General features: G+C 38.0%; 2 protein-coding genes across 4 annotated transcripts; one reads left to right on the forward strand and one right to left on the reverse strand.

Moving 5' to 3' along the window:
* Positions 1–857: 857 nt before the first annotated feature.
* Positions 858–3,885, reverse strand: cUnh15orf40 (chromosome Un C15orf40 homolog). 2 transcript variants are annotated; one of them, XM_083560779.1, is made up of 4 exons: positions 3,594–3,885; positions 3,259–3,382; positions 3,036–3,163; positions 858–2,951 (listed from the first exon to the last, which is right to left on the reverse strand). In XM_083560779.1, the coding sequence occupies exons 1-4, from the start codon at positions 3,747–3,749 to the stop codon at positions 2,859–2,861; spliced, it is 501 nt and encodes a 166-aa protein (XP_083416905.1). In that variant the 5' UTR covers positions 3,750–3,885; the 3' UTR covers positions 858–2,858. The 2 variants fall into 2 exon arrangements, with proteins under 2 accessions (XP_083416905.1, XP_083416904.1); XM_083560778.1 differs by having other exon boundaries at positions 2,750–2,946; positions 3,594–3,873.
* Positions 3,886–4,968: 1,083 nt separating this feature from the next.
* Positions 4,969–13,667, forward strand: glsl (glutaminase like). 2 transcript variants are annotated; one of them, XM_083560787.1, is made up of 21 exons: positions 4,969–5,145; positions 5,599–5,699; positions 7,311–7,378; positions 8,082–8,175; positions 8,468–8,597; positions 8,723–8,789; positions 8,864–8,976; positions 9,096–9,225; positions 9,481–9,548; positions 9,768–9,931; positions 10,162–10,220; positions 10,357–10,404; positions 10,541–10,599; positions 10,675–10,741; positions 10,862–10,912; positions 11,013–11,189; positions 11,849–11,980; positions 12,063–12,155; positions 12,269–12,330; positions 12,945–13,085; positions 13,219–13,667. In XM_083560787.1, the coding sequence occupies exons 1-21, from the start codon at positions 5,099–5,101 to the stop codon at positions 13,313–13,315; spliced, it is 1,968 nt and encodes a 655-aa protein (XP_083416913.1). In that variant the 5' UTR covers positions 4,969–5,098; the 3' UTR covers positions 13,316–13,667. The 2 variants fall into 2 exon arrangements, with proteins under 2 accessions (XP_083416913.1, XP_083416914.1); XM_083560788.1 differs by having other exon boundaries at positions 4,976–5,145; positions 10,360–10,404.
* The last annotated feature ends 3,675 nt before the right edge of the window (positions 13,668–17,342 follow it).

Raw genomic sequence — 17,342 nt, forward strand, 5'->3', positions numbered from 1 at the left:
TATTCCACTTTACATGAAGTGTGACTCATACATTCAATCAGAAAGGCTTATATTTGGATTAATTTATATTACATCATAGTTGTTGTTACTAGTCATAAATAAAACATGAGACATGTGAAAGACATTTCTCTGACACCTTCATTTGAATCCTATAAATTATTTCCTCTACTTAAACTGAATGAAATTAGATGGATTTTGTGTGCATTTGCAGGTTTTTATTTTAACCAAAAAGAACCCACATAGAATAGTTTTTAAAGATTTTTCATTGATTAGACAAGTGTAATCAGTGTGCCTCCTGCTTGGTTGGAATGAGAACCTGCAGCTACACTGGCCCTTTGCAAGAAGGATTGATTACTGCTGAAGAAAGTTTCTGAGTGTTTCTACCAACTACCAGTTTTGCTCTAAAAGTGCTGCATCAACTGATGCACAACTCTTGTACGAGTCCAAACAGCTTTGTAATATACTTATTCACATTAAAGCTGTAAAATCATATAACCAAGTTGGTAGACTTTAACACTAAATAACTGACAAAATAATAATATACAATAATATTATCCTCTATTTCTGCTGTTGTCAAACGTTTTGGCATTTCAGAAAACGTATAGATTTTGAAGTGGGAAAAAAGCTATTTTAAATTAAAGCTACAAACTGCATATTGAATTCAATATGATGAACTGCAATTATAATTCAGATTAATTTTCTGTGACTTAAATATGTTTTGATAAATGATTGTAATCACTTTTGCATTAATCACCGACTCAAAAACAGTCATCAGTTTTTCAAGATGCTAAGGGTATAATTATGATTTCTCAAATTTATGTTAATGTTTTAAAATATGATAAATTGGCAACCATTGGTAAGAAGCTGAAATCCCCTGGATTTTATTAAATATATATACATAAGAGAGATGAGGGTTGAACAGGGAGAGAACAAGTTGCAGCCTGCACCTTCAAATATAAAACACAGAAATGGAACATAAATCAATCATTAACTATGGTCACTTGCCTCTTTAACTAACAGTTAAAGAATTTTTGAACATGCTCTGTAGGTTAAGTGCAAAAAAAGCTCCCTTAAACCAGGTGATAAAGTGGTGGGTCCTAATGAAAGCTGTTTAATAGTAACACTCATTAGGCCTATCCTTAACAAATACATTACTCACAGACAGAAGTGCAAAGACACTGTCACTGAGGTTTAAATGAGATGGAAACGCTTTGATTAATCAAACCATTCATTTGTCCAGCATTATGACTTCACAAACAAGAAGCTGCATTGGAATTGGGCTTAATAATTTTAACACAAATAGACCTAGCATTAAACTCCATTCTTTAATAAGAAGCAGATACTGTAATATATTGACAAAAAATGTGCACACCTGCTTTCTTATCTACTGTAAGGAATATTTCGATAATAAAGATGCATGGAACTATATGATATGTCCATTCGTATTAAAATATAGTACAGATATCATCCTAAAAGTGGGTTCCCTGGTGGTCTAGTGGTTAGGATGGGGTGCTTTCACCGCTGTGGCCCGGGTTCGATCCCCGGTCAGGGAACCAACCCCAGCCATTAGGGTTGCACAAGCCTTAGTGCCGGTTCCAAGGATAAATGGGAATGGTTGCGTTAGGAAGGGCATCCAGCATTAAAACATGTGCCAAATCAAACATGCGGATAGTCCGCTGTGGCGACCCCTAATGGGAGAAGCCGAAAGAAAGTATATCATCCTAAAAGTGACCAAAAATCCCTCAGGGCAGTGGTTCTCAGTGGGGTCTGTGAAGCTTAGAATGTTTTATTTTTTTAACTTACATTTGATTAGTGGTGAAAACCACAAACCACAATTATGTACACTATATGCCAAAATGTTTTTGAGCACCTGGCCATCGCCTGACCCATAGGTGCCTCTTGTTCCAGATGCTCCCCTCATGTTAAATTAGCCTTCACTCCTCTAAGGAGGCTTTACATTATATTTTCTTTAGCATGTATGTGGGAATTTTTGTTAATTTAGCCACAAATAGAGATCAGAGACTGATGTTGGGTGAGGAAGCATGGTGTGCAGTCAGTGTTTTCAGGTTAGGGCCTTGTGTCACTTGACTTCTTCCACTCAAACCTTGGCAAACCATGTAATGAACCTTGTTACATTTCATGAGGTTTTGTTCAAAAAGATTTGTATACAATTGTTTGTTTCCCAACACTGTAGCAACAGTTTGGGAAGGAACCACATACGAGTGTGATGTTCATGTGAATCAATGACATACATTTAAATATTTTTTGTCCATGAAATATTATTCACAATAGTTTATTCTCTTCATTTTATGACGTTTCTCTCTGGGTGCGCAGTGCACCCGTTTCTATTCAATCTGATTTCAGCCGTAATATTACGTGATTCCAGGGACATAGCAAAACCATAATGCACGAAAAAATGCACAAAAACCCCAGTATTAATATTCACGCTTCTGCTAGAGATAATGTATGCAGGTGGCTGTAGTGAAAGGAGACTTGCTGAATTGTCTTGTTTGGGTTTCTTGCTTTAGTAATGGCATTCATTCACACTGCATAAGACATCTGTCTGTGACGCAGCGCTCTGTTATACTGCCTTTCTGTATAATATTGATGGTTTATATAGCTGTGGCATCACAATGGTGGTATTAAGAGGTGGAAAGATTGATTTAAGGAAAAACACCACTGAAGGCCTAGGTTTGAAATGCAAGGCCTGCCACTGGTCAGGTGTCCACAAAGGAATCAAAACATATAATGAAGAGACAAAATATTGAATACTTTCTAAATATTCAGGAAATAAATCTGTCCTGAGGTGGTCAGTGGGATTTATTTTATAGTAAAGATTTTCTTCGTACGAAATGTCTTCAGCCTGCTGCTTCTCGCTTCAGTCTCTCCAGAACCTCTTCTTCACTAATTGATGCAGTGACTTTAATGACTTTTTCTCTTGATTTACTGCCCTGCAATAATACAATAGTGCGGAAAAAAAGATCAGAGAAACCAGATATGCACACATATTTGCCACTTTACTGATGTTGGTGTACCTTGTCCAGCATGACTTCACTCTTTTTCAGCTCCAGCACTTTGCACAGATAGCGCACGAGCTCAGTGTTGGCCTCGCCGTCTGTAGGAGGTGCAGCAATAGCGACCCCTACTGCCTCCGAGCTCACATCTACACCCCCAAACAAAACAGTGGGATTCAGTGATCAGAATGGCAGACATGATGTGCATGAACACATACTGAAAACTGATTTTGGAAACCCAAACCTGTCACGGCGTTTTGCTTTGCTCCAGGCTTGGCGTGTATCGCTATTGCAAATCCACCGTCTTTCAGCTTGGAAATCGGACCGGTCGGTGCTTCTGCCTGCTTCTTCACCTGAGTGTTTTTGCTCTGATGATAGAATATAAAGCAAAAATCAAACAAACAAACAAAAAACATGTAAACATCTGAATCAGCCGTGTAATGTCAAAATTATGAAATCTGTTCACACCCTGTGATCCGACTACGGATCTACATTATTTAGTTATATATGTATATGCCATTCAAAACTGAAGTAGTCGGATGCACGTGTAAATAAACACCTCAGCCAGTGAAACCCTACCGTTTTCTCTTTCTTGGGCATCTTGTTTCTAAGAGAAACTCCTCTGCTGTGAGATTTTGCTGTAGCTCCAAAACACACTGTTCCCCCACATCCACTTTCACAGAGTGTAAATAACCCTATTCGCATACAAGTATGACGTAGACTATGGCAGTACATAGACTAACCCGTTCTACCGCATGCAAATCATATAATAAACTTATGCAAGATATAAATAAAAAAAATAGCTACTTTGCTAAATTCTGCTTCCGGTAAAAAGCGACCGCATTGCGCATGCGCTTAAAGTAGCTTCGAAGCGTCAACATTGCGGTAGACGTACGCAGAAGCGTCCAACAGCCTATCTGCTGCGCAGAGCTTTTTTCAGGATTTAATTCCGTTTTTTTGTTTTTTTTTTGGAAATTCTTCAGGAATGTCATCAACCAATTAATCAAATAACTATTAAACATATTAAACATGTACTATAGGATTTATTAGATTTCCATTCCTGAATTGTCCATATACAAATCCCAAACAAAAGTGATAGTCACCACTATTTTCAGAAGATCATTTATGTTTTAATATATTGCCTGTTATATACTTTATTTTATACCTTACAGGATCTTCGGTTCAGTCCTGAGGTTGGTTATGCATGATCATCCCATAATTGGATGTGTGTAAATGTGTTTGGTTCTCAAGAGATTAGCAGAGATGTGGGGTGAATTCTCCTGCTTTCTGCTCAATGTTCCTAGGATAGTCTTCGGAGGCACCGCAACCCACAGTAGAATAAAGCTATTACTGAAGAAGAATAAAATGATAGCAGATCTCTGGTTAAATCATGAGGTCGGTTATGCATAATCATCCTATGTTTGGATTTGTGTAAATGTGTGTGATGCTCTGCAAGAGATTAGCAGAGGTGTGGGTTAAATTCTCCTGCCTTCTGCTCAGGATTCATCAGATGCAATTATATAGATTGATATTAGATTATACTAACTGACTTTAGATGTCAATTATACTCCACAATAATAACTATGACAATAGTCATAGTAAGTAGTTGATTGTAAACTTTATTTACACCACATTCTAAAAATGGTTATGAGAATTGCAGACCCTCTTGCGTTCTGATCACTATCACACAGAACCTCTATCCTAATAGGACTAACACCAATGTGAACTTATACATTAAATAGGTAATAGTATTACATCTGGTAGATACTTAAAATACTATACTATAAAATATATTGCTTGTGCTACATCTGCAATATTTTAATCATATGGGTCTCATTTTCTTAAACTTCATAACAAAATTTGAAGTCCCTCCTATTTTTTTAAATATGAGCTTTCCTGTCCCTCCTCCAGCCTGTGCAGGAAAGAAGCACTGCTTCAGACAACAAACACTTTCACTCACACTATAAAGTCTCTACTGAACAGCTGAGTCTTCAGCACATGAGCATAAAGCGTGTTTTTTTCCTGTCTGGAGAGTTTAAACATTGCAGATGTGTGCTGCCTTATAGTTCAGAAAGATTGTCCTCATGGAACACACTACAAGCAAAGAAGCAGATGAAAATCCTTATCTCTGGTAAGACTGTTTTTTTTTATTATTATTATTTGTACTTTCTGCTTTCATATATTACTCAGCAGCTGTTTATAATTTTATTAGGCTATTAAACCTAAGAATTTTAACATGTTCGTTCATCGTCATAGCTTAATGCAAGGTCAAACTTTCGAAAAAAAACACTAAATTATTTTAAGGGGAAGTTTTAAGTTGTGCTGAAAATTGATATAGTCGAGATGCTCAGTACTTATTCTTCATGACTGGACTTGTCTCAACACAGATGCACACTCTGCAGTCTATCATTTTATTTGTGTGTTTTACCTTTTACCCTATTTTGTTCATTCAAAAGTAACAGGTTTTGTGTAAGCAAAGATGAAATAACCACAGTAAATATGAATTTAAATGGTTGGCACATTCACTAGCCTATACTATATGTTACAAATAGCATTAAATGAATAATTGGAAATGTTTTAATAGTTTTCAGAGAACACCGTCTTTTCGGCGCAAATGGAGAAAACGCTATGGAGGTTTAGATGGCAACAAATTGCTGGAACCAAACAAGGAGGACGACATGAAAGGTATAGGACAACACTGCACTGCTCAAATGTATAATCTGAAAGTGATCCATGTGGCTTTACATGCTGTGATTTTCAGTGGCAGTTTCTAAACATTGGTGTAGTTCCAGTTATAAATTTTCTTTTTACACACTAAAATTAGTTGTTAATACCAAATACCCAAAAACCCATACTTACAAGAGAAAGACTGATCCCAGATCAGCAGAATTAAAGATCTTTAGTAAAACAGAATGAGTTCTGACTGGAACGAGAGGAATGCTGCTTGTAGAGCGTCTGATACAACTGTGCTTGTGGTTTGAGTTTTGGTATATATATATATATATATATATTTGGTGTATCAAGAAGTGAAATCAGCCCTATATAGTGATTTGGTTTACCATTTCTTTTCAATCTGAATTTAAATAGATAATGAATAACATTTTTTGTCTAATTTTTTTATTTTTTTATTTATTTTTTGCTTTATTACATTTACATTTAACCTGAAGGAAAAGTCATAATCCAATGCATGATAAGGCTTTGATTTTTTTTAATGAACAAATATATTTCTGCCTTTAAATAACAAGTTTTATTTGTTTTACTAGTCAATTTATGGACTTTGACTAATTACTAATTCTAATCTTTTTTTTTTATTTCTCTATTGACTTGTACTGTTCGGTTCTGGGGTCCTGGACCTCTGAAAATTAATTAAATAAAATGTGGCACTAAAATGATCCACAATCTTTAGCTATGTGATAATAGTATTCCTTTTATTGTCTGTGCCTGTTCTCTTATAGATTCCTCCTTTTTATTTATTTTGTCAAGTCATGAGCCCGGAGGTTGGCAGTGCTTTTTCTATTCCAGTATATTCCAGTACAACCAAAGCAACTTCTTGTAAAAGGATAATTTGATAGGTCATCCTTGGTCCTGCAAAACACTTCTGTAGATTTTATCATTTTTATTGTTGACTAGTTACAGAGTGAAAAGAAAATCTGAAAAATGACCTTTCTTTATATAAACAGTGATGAGCTAAAGCAACAACAACAAAAAACTATTCAAGTAGTGATTTCAAGATAATTTCAGAACATGATGTCCAAAATTCTAAAAACATGTACACTGCTTAAGCTTTATAGAGAAAACTTTGATTTCAGTCCTTAAACAGAGAATGGTGAAAAGTGCTCTGTTCAAAAATTTGAAGTAGTTAAAACTGGAAAATTTTGCTGCTTTACTAATCAATAGAGCTCATAGATCAGTGATTATACAACAGTTTGGCTCTACAAAACCATGTGTCTTCAACAGCCACTTTTATACTTCTTTGTAAGAGTAATCTTCACAATTGGAGCTGAGAGTGAAAATAGAAATTGTAATCATAACCCACACACTAAGCTCCAGATGTTTGTAGTTTTATTATGCCTTTGCTTGGAATTCAGAGGTTTTGGGAGGAGATCACATCTTGGCTAACAATATCTAAAAACTTGTGACCTACATTGTACAAAATGCTAGCTACATATCCTCATACTAAATCCTTTCCATACTAAATTTTCTTCTTTTTAAAAAAAGGTTTTTATATTTTTGCTTGTAAAGCAAGGAAGATAACAATATTCCTCCTCTATTTGTACCCCCTTTTTATTTTCTTAGAGAATGGTTTGCTGACAGATGGCCACTTTGAAAGGAATGCCGCCCCTCTGAAGAGTGCAGAAGCTCAGGTGCCTGTGTACAAGCTCTGTCCTGTTCAGCTTGCCACTGCTACATCAACACTAAAGCCTAAAACATGGCAGCAGAAAGGGCATCTAATATCTTGTTAAAACCCTGATACAAACAATAGAGGATAATAATAGGGCTGTTTTAGAACAGTTATATGCTTTTTTTTTTTATTTTAGATGAGAATCTAATTTTGAAATTCCAGTGAACAACCAAATAAAAATTTATTGGAATATGTATAGTACAAAGTAGCATAGTAGTTGGTGGCACCGTATAAACCTAAAGAAGCTTGCCTGTGCAAGAGACTAAGATAATATGTCCTGTAATAAAACCATTGCTCCAGGCACTTCTTGTTGCTGTTGTCAGCTGGCAACATACTTGTCAGCCATCATGTTACCTTGTAAAGGTAACAATTAGTTTTTCCCTGTGCAGCACCTGCATTTATATAGACATCAAAGACATCAAAGTAAGTGTCTGCTTGTGGTTTTAAAAGCTGCAGATTGTGTGCATTATAAACAGTATGGATTTAAGGCACTGTAAACACTTGTGCTGATTTGAATAACAGCCTGACTTTTATCTTAACCAAAAAAAAACCAAGCAAAATTGTCACTTTGGTATTTTCTTTCCTAAAAGCAGTAGGAGTGCCATGAAATGTTATTTCCATTTATAGCTCTACTCTGAGTGTCATGTTGTGTTTAATGTTTCCAGGAGACCAGTCTTGCAGAGACTATTTCAAATCCTGTGCCAAGAAAGGCTACACCATCTCAGAGGCCTGCCAACTTTGTGGCTCCAGGAACAACAGGTAGGTTTGTAAAACAGCATTTCTTTACAAACACAAAAAACCTATGGGAACAAATCTAGTATTTATTTTATAAGTATAGTAAGGTATCTTTTAATTGCAGTCAAGTTCAAGTTTTCCAGTATTATTTCAGAATGTTATCTATACAATATGCCTTGAATTTATCACAGAAAAGAGGGAAAGCAAAACTTACTTAATAATAATAATAATAATTATAATAATAATAATAATAATAATAATAATTTACTAAAATTACTAGCATCCTTGAATTACAGTGTTTCCCATTGTTGCCCAGCTTTATCAGCTTTTATCAGCAATGGTAGCACAAAAGGCCATCAGCCAGAACCAGAGCGAATGCTCTCTGCCCACCCATGGCAAAGTATCACCGGGATGGAGGCTCAACACAGTCAATCTAAAAGAAAAGTGTAAGTCTTGTATACAAAGTCCTCCAAAAAGACTTTGACATTCAGGTTAAAATCTATGTACGGTAACTTTATTGCCACCAATGTGTTTTTTGTGATGCACACATCTTGTCCATGGCTTTCTGCAGAGCTGCTGATGTGCTGTTTGACAGCTTTGCCTCTGGAGGAAAAGTTAGCACCAGTCATTTCTTTGAGGTATTTGAAAATGCTCTAAATAACACACATTCCTGTCTAAGAAATATTACATGCTGAATTCTTTTTTTTCACAGACCCTGTGGTGGTCTGGGATTTTAAGAACTGACCCACGGATCAAGGAATGCTATGCACTGATGAAAAAACTGCAGGATGCTGATGGGGGAGTGGACAGGAACACTTTCCAAAGGTCTTAAGCCTCATAAATGAGTACTCAAACTGTGTAGTCATTAAGCACAAATTAATTGGATGTTATCCACTTACTGTCCGTTGTGATAATAGCTGTATTCTTTTGTGGCAATCTCACAGGTGTGTGACAGGCTTTGTATCTTTCATTTTGAAAGCAGTGCAGGGCAGATTTGTCATACCAGATTTCTGTGTGTTTGCTGAAGAGACCCAAAAGTTGTTCATTAAATGTAAACAGCTGTCTTCTGTGGAGGTATGTATGTAAATGTAACATTAATTGATTAGTGTTTACTTTAGTATTTATTTTCTATAGATTTTAGTTCACAAGTACAATTGCCTTATTTCCAGAGAGACCATGTATAAAAAAAACATTCTGGATAAAATTAAATACAGATAACTGAATACAGGTCAAGTGATATTTATAACATAATTAAATGTTTTTTTTTAATTAATTTAACAAAAATTCAAGGCATCGTGTCAGCTATATGATAAATGTATATTTTGACAGGAGAAGGAAGACAGAAGCAAGGGAAGTGGAAAGTGGGGGATTTCAATCTGCACAGTGGATGGCCAGAGGTAGTGAAGTGAAACAATTTTTAATATCTCATTTTTTGTCACATCACCAATTCAAGATTTTTACATGAACACCCTAGCAGAAATTTTTTTTTCTGTACATGGCAATCTATACTCAAATTGGTAACTGTCATATTGTTCTGCTCTGGCTTGATGGATGAGATTTAGATATTGCTAAAATAAGGTGTAAATGTGATGCCTTTTGTGCTATTGTGGCTGTAGGCTGTCTCTCGGCGACTGGAATGAGCCATGTGTTCTGGGAGAAATTGCATGGCCTCTTGTTTACGGGCTTGCTGTGGATCAGCTTGGAGTTGACCATGTACATAGATATGTAGGAGTGGAGGAATATGCAAAATTTAAATCCCCCTTTACCCTAAGTGAACAAGGTAACACCAAATGACAAGCACTGAAATATTTATAAATCTTGGACTGATTCAAGTCCCTGATATTTTTGGTTGACAGATTAAGTTCAATCCTGGACTATTCACAATACAGATCTTAGAGGAAGTGTATAAGATTGTACACAAGCTCCACTTGAAAGATTGAAACATGTAGACTGTTGATTGACTTGTAATTAATGCTTAATTATCATCTCAAAGATTATTCTTGATTGTAGGTGTCCCTCACACTCCTCTGACAGAGACTGGAGCTATTATATGTGCATCAATGCTGCAGGTACAGACTTTTTTCATCATTATAATGTGCATTATAATCACTATGTATATGAACATAGATATCAAATCATCAAACAACCATCACAAGACACCCACAAAATCATTCAGTCTACTTGTTGATTGTTTCTGCCTTTTAGCAGTTAACATTGAGGCAAGTTACAGAGGAAGAGGAGAAATACGAGTCGGTATGCATGCTACAGGCATACTTTAAAATCTTTTAAGTTTTACAGGTCTTTAAAACCTTTTTTAGTCTTGTGGTTCAGTTTTATCGAAATACAGTTCATGGTTAACTCCATTCCTAATCCTAAATTTCAATTGCAGGTTTTGAATATCGTAAGACGGTTATGTAACAAGGAACATGCCAACTTAAACTGTACAAGGTAGGCTGTCTGGAATTTATTTCTAATATTTTTTAAATTGCTCCATTTGATTTAATTTTGTTTATGTGACTTCAGTTATCAAAGCTTGAGGAGGGACATTATTCGTTTACATGCACTTTCATTTTATCTCCAAGAAAAGAAGGTAAACATGATTTTTAATTATGCATATCAAGACTGAAACAGATACAAGATGTTGTTTTTAACAGGAGAATAAATTAAAAAACTACTGCTGCTCTAATCTTAATTTCTTGACTAATTATAGTGCTTTCCAGAAGCCATTGATATAAATGCTACATTGGATCTGCTTTTACAGGTACTCTTAAAACTCTTTAAACTTAACCAGTTTATTAATATATTATACAGCATAGTCCAAGTTCAGATTTCTTATAAAGCCTATTGTTTTATGTTTTTAGTGTTTGTCCACAGAATTCACTTGTGAGTCTGGAGCAGCCTTGGCTGCAACATTAGCTAACGGTGGCCTCTGCCCTATGTCAGGTGACCAAGTCCTTTCTGCCTCTGCAGTTCGCAGTACTCTGTCTATAATGCAAGTGGCAGGAATGAAAAATTACTCCAGAATATTCCACTTTAAGGTAATTAGGATGTTTAAGGTGATTTAGGTAGTGTAGGAAGTAATTTGATGTATATTTTTTTATATTATTTTAAATTATTAAATGAGAATTTTGTATGCTAGTTAATGCAGTGTATATTGTCACAATATATTATATATAGTGTATATTACCACTGTACTTGATATGCATATTGAAACCTAATAGTAGAGTCAGAGAACAGGTGCTGCGTCATCCTTTTAGTAGTAATAGTCTTAAATCACCCCCTGCTGGTGAAAGCTAAATAATTTTTTATGCATTTCTGTTTTTATACAGTAAAACATTTTGTGAAATTTTATTGTGAAACAGGATTTAATATCCAAACATAAAGGGTGTGGCGGATGAATTACCTTCAAACTAGAAATGTAGCCAAATATTAAGAATACATTACATGAAATGAACATATGTATTTTAAACATATATAAATATGGATAAAAATACGAGGTGCACTATTTATCATTAGGGCCTATTTGAGATACCTGAAATATCTATTTGATATAATTGTTCATATAATTGTGTAACACCTCTAGTAAAAATGCTAGTTTCTGTATGTGCACCCCTCAAGCAAAGGTGACTCATAAACTCCTGTGAGGTACGAGTTCATATAAATCTGGAAGTATAATAGCTTTCTCAACCCCTCTCAGACATCTGTGCCTGCCAAATCCAGCAGCTCTGGTGTGGTATTGATAGTAGTTCCTGGAGTGCTGGGCATTACTTGCTGGTCACCAGAGCTGGATGCATTTGGAAACTCTTGGAAGGCTGTGCATTTCTGTGAGGTAAAGAAATATTTTCCAAATAGAGATATAGCACATGTAAGGTGGCTGCAGGTGCAATGCTGATCCTCTATCTTTGTTTTAGGAGCTGGTGTCACTTTTTCAGCTGCACAGCTTTGATATTAGGACTCCGTTCAGGCAGGTGCAGTCCTACAGGCACTGGAAAGTAGAGTCAGAGGTCAGTTAAACTGCTTTAGCATGCTTGGATTGAAACAATAGTTAGTTTGTTGTATAGCATAAACCAACCCCTTACCATTTATAATGACATGTTTCCTTTATCTGGTTTTACAGGGCTACCAAATCATGAACATCCTTCTGGCTGCTTATCGAGGAGACCTGCACTCGTTACGGAGGTAACAATATTGTACTTTGCTGATAATATCATTACAGATGCACAAAAATTCTGCTCTTCTAATATAAATAATCAAATGTTTGTTAAGAGCAATTTTGGAAACTTTAGAATTAAGCCACTGGAAGAATATAGTTGGACAAAATGGACCAAAAGACAGCAATATAGTTCCTGAATACTAACAGTACTTATCGGTTTGTTAGTGTAAAAGTAAATCTGAAAAGAAAAAAAAAAACTTTTTACAATTCTTCTGACCATTCTCATAAAGGGTGCCAAATATTCTGGAATTTGTATATGTACATGTAAAATCAATAGGACTGACCAATTTAGTTGGAAAAGTCTCTCACCTGACACACTGATCAGTAAATCTTCTTCAAAAAGATCTATTGTTTCTTTACATCATACAAAATAGGACTAGTGCAGTGAGGAATTTTAGTTGGCAATGATTTCAAAGCAGTGTCACTATTAAAACGACACAGATGGTCCAACACAATGACGTACGAATGCATCTAAAACAAGCATTACTCTGTCACTTCACACTCACTCCAAAGACCTCTCACACCACTTAGTACTCAGGACGCATGGCATGCTAAAATGTGTCATTCCTCACCTCGGCAGGTATTTCCTCTCTGGAGCAGATGTGAATGCTGTTGATTATGACGGAAGGTCTGCGCTTCATGTGGCTTCCTCGGAGGGGCGTCTGGAGGTCATCAAGTTTCTGATTGAGAGCACTGGAGCCAACTGCACACTCAAGGACAGGTAAAGTTAAAAATACATCAATGACTAGTATCATTCATAATGCAAGTTGATCCACTAAAATTGATCACTTTTTCATATCAGTGTACACATTTTACTGATTGTACGTGTTTAGATTTTGTGTTAATGTTGGCAGGTGGGGAAACACGGCTTTGCAAGAGGCGCTAAGATGCAATCAAGGACCTGCTGTGCAGCTCCTCACAAAGTACACAGACTACAAGGAAATGTTATAATAGTTTACCAATCCCGGACACATGACTGCAGACGTTCAGTGTGCACACTTCAGTGACATATATACTGTTTTGATTCAAACTTTAAACGGCTGGGACCAAATATATTTTTATATACTTTTAAAAAAACAACTGATCTGTCATGACTTAGTTTTGCTGAACAGATGATGCATTTGTAGTATTCAGCCATTAAGAATCTGCACATGGTTTGGATGAGTCCAGTAGTGCAGAAATATTGTACAGATTGTTCAGGATTGCTCATGTGTTGCTCGTGTGTTCAGGGGTTTTTATGTTATCAATTACCAAGATATAAGATCAACACTGTTCAATAAAGTACAATGTCTTATGTCTAATATCTAAGGGCCTACTGTGAAAAAGAACTCCTGTGTACTTCAGTAATAATGGTAGGTGGTAAACGTTACGAGTAGTAGACAAAGAATCAAATGATTGTTTTTATTACATTGATTAAAACCTCAGAACATGCTTACACAGTAGACACATGGATTTTGTCCTAAAAATTCTGATTTCAATAACAGTGAAGGAGAAAAATCAACTCCCACAGTTCAGCTAACATTCTCGTGGTCTATCTTAATAGCAATAAATAGGGGGGAAAAAGCTTCTCTATTGCTATTAAGATAGACCACGAGAATGTTAACTGAACTGTGAGACTGCATTATTAGCTTTTGCGAAACCACTGAGATCTTCACTCCTGTTGTATTTTAATACACCACGAGTGAAGATCTCAGTGGTTTCGCAATAGCCAATAATGCAGTACTCGCTGAGTGACACAAATCTGGGTGAGGTCCAGAAAGTGGTCCAGTGTGAGGACAAGACGCTTGGCAGTATATAACACATTTCAATAGCATGATTAAATTGTTTGAATGAAGAATAATTTTCTGGTCGAAAGCAGAACAGATGAATAATGTTTTAAGGTCTAAAGATTCATGTGATGCTTAAAGAAATTAGCATCTCAGATCTGTGCAATTTCTTCTTCTTCTTCTTCTTTCGGCTGCTCCCATTAGGGGTCGCCACAGCGGATCATCCGTCTCCATACCACCCTGTCCTCTATATCTGCCTCTTTTACACCAACAACCTGCATGTCTTCCCTCACCACATCCATGAACCTCCTCCTTGGCCTTCCTCTTTTCCTCCTACCTGGTGGCTCCATCTTCAGCATTTTTCTACCAATATAATTCATGTCCCTTCTCTGCACATGTCCAAACCATCTCAATCTCGCCTCCCTCACCTTGTCACCAAAACATCCTACATGTGCTGTCCCTCTAATAAACTCATTTCTAATCTTGTCCATCCTCGTCACTCCCAACGAAAACCTCAACATCTTCAGCTCTGCTACCTCCAGCTCCACCTCCTGTCTTTTACTCAATGCCACTGTCTCTAATCCATACAACATCGCAGGTCTCACCACAGTCCTATAAACTTTCCCTTTCATTCTTGCAGATACTCTTCTATCACAAATCACTCCTGTCACTCTTCTCCACCCACTCCACCCTGCCTGCACTCTTTTCTTTACTTCCCTAACACACTCTCCATTACTTTGCACTGTTGACCCCAGGTACCTGAACTCCTCCACCTTCTCCACCTCTTCTCCCTGCAACCGCATCACTCCACTGCCCTCCCTCTCATTCACACACATGTACTCTGTCTTACTCCTACTGACTTTCATTCCCCTTCTCTCCAGCGCATATCTCCACCTCTCCAGGCTCTTCTCAACCTGCTCTCTACTCTCACCACAAATCACAATATCATCTGCAAACATCATAGTCCAGGGAGACTCCTGTCTGACCTCGTCCGTCAACCTGTCCATCACCACTGCAAACAGGAAAGGGCTCAGGGCCGATCCTTGATGCAGTCCAACCTTCACCCTGAACCAGTCTGTCGTACCTACTGCACACTTTACTGCCGTCACACTGTCCTCATACATGTCCTGCACCACCCTCACATACTTCTCTGACACACCTGACTTCCTCATACAATACCACAACTCCTCTCTCGGCACCCTGTCGTACGCTTTCTCTAAATCCACAAATACACAATGCAGCTCCTTCTGTCCTTCTCTATACTTCTCCATCAACATCCTTAAAGCAAATAAGGCATCTGTGGTGCTCTTCCTCGGCATGAAACCATACTGTTGCTCACAGATGGTCACCTCTTCTCTCAACCTGGCTTCCACTACTCTTTCCCATAACTTCATGGTGTGACTGATCAACTTAATTCCCCTGTAGTTACTGCAGGTCTGCACATCTCCCTTATGCTTAAAGATCGGTACCAGCACACTCCTTCTCCATTCCTCAGGCATCCTCTCCCCTTCCAGAATCCTGTTAAACAATCTGGTTAAAAACTCCACTGCCATCTCTCCTAAACATCTCCACGCTTCTACCGGTATGTCATCTGGTCCAACCGACTTTCCATTCTTCATCCTCTTAATCGCTGCTCTCACTTCCTCCTTACTAATCCTATCTACATCCTGCTTCACTAACTCCACATCCTCCAACCTTCTCTCTCTCTGATTTTCCTCATTCATCAGCTGCTCAAAATACTCCCTCCATCTTCTCAACACACTCTCCTCACTAGTCAACACATTTCCCTCTCCATCCTTTATTGCTCTAACTTGCAGTACATCCTTCCCAGCTCGGTCCCTCTGCTTGGCCAATCGGTATAAATCCTTTTCTCCTTCCTTAGTGTCCAACCTCTTATACAGTTCCTCATATGCCTTTTCCTTGGCTTTCGCCACATCCCTTTTAACCTGCTGCCGCATCTCCTTGTACTCCTGCCTACTTTTCTCATCACTCTGTCGATCCCACTTCTGTTTTGCCAACCTCTTCCCCCTAATGCTCTCCTGCACTTCCTCATTCCACCACCACGTCTCCTTGTCTTGCTTTCTATTTCCAGATGTCACACCAAGTACTTTTCTAGCTGCCTCCCTCATCACTCCTGCAGTAGTTGCCCAATCATCCGGCACCTCTTCACCACCACCGAGCCCCTGTCTGACCTCTTCCCTGAACCTCACACTACACTCTTCCTCCTTCAGTTTCCACCATCTTATTCTTCTTTCAAACCTTACTTTCCTCCTCTTCTTCTTCGCCTCCAAAACCATCCTACAGACCACCATCCGATGCTGTCTAGCTACACTGTCCCCCGCCAACACCTTACAGTCTCCAATCTCCTTCAGGTTGCATCTCCTACACAGAAGATAATCCACCTGTGTGCACCTTCCTCCACTCTTATACGTCACCCTATGATCCTCCTTCTTCTTAAAATACGTGTTCACCACTGCCATTTCCATCCTTTTAGCAAAATCTACCACCATCTGCCCTTCCACATTCCTCTCCTTAAAACCATACCTACCCATCACCTCCTCATCACCTCTGTTCCCTTCACCTACATGCCCATTAAAGTCTGCCCCAATCACCAATCGTTCTTTCCTAGGTACACCATCTACCACTTCATCTAATTCACTCCAGAATCTTTCTTTCTCCTCCATCTCACAGCCAACTTGTGGAGCATAGGCACTGATGACATTTATCATCATCCCTTCAACTTCCACCTTCACGATCATCACCCTATCAGAAACTCTCTTCACCTCCACTACACTCTTACTGTACGCTTCCTTCAGAATCACCCCTACACCATTTCTCTTCCCATCCACACCATGATAAAACAGTTTAAACCCACCTCCAATGTTCCTGGCCTTACTCCCTTTCCACTTGGTCTCCTGAACACACAACACATCTACCTTTCTCCTCTCCATCATATCAGCTATCTCTCTCCCTTTACCCGTCATAGTACCAACATTTAAAGTACCAACCCGAACCTCTACTCTCCTACACTGCTCCTTTTCCTGCCGTCTCTGTAGACACCTTCCTCCTCTCCTTCTCCTCCTTCGGCCAACAGTAGCCCAATTTCCACCGGTACCCTGTCGGCTAACGATACCTGTGGCGGTCGTTGTTAACCCGGGCCTCGACCGATCCGGTATGAAATTCTCATTTGTGATCCGCATATTTGATTTGGC

This window comes from Silurus aristotelis (assembly GCF_946808225.1).
Source record: "Silurus aristotelis genome assembly, chromosome: 14".
Taxonomy (NCBI): Eukaryota; Metazoa; Chordata; class Actinopteri; order Siluriformes; family Siluridae; genus Silurus; species Silurus aristotelis.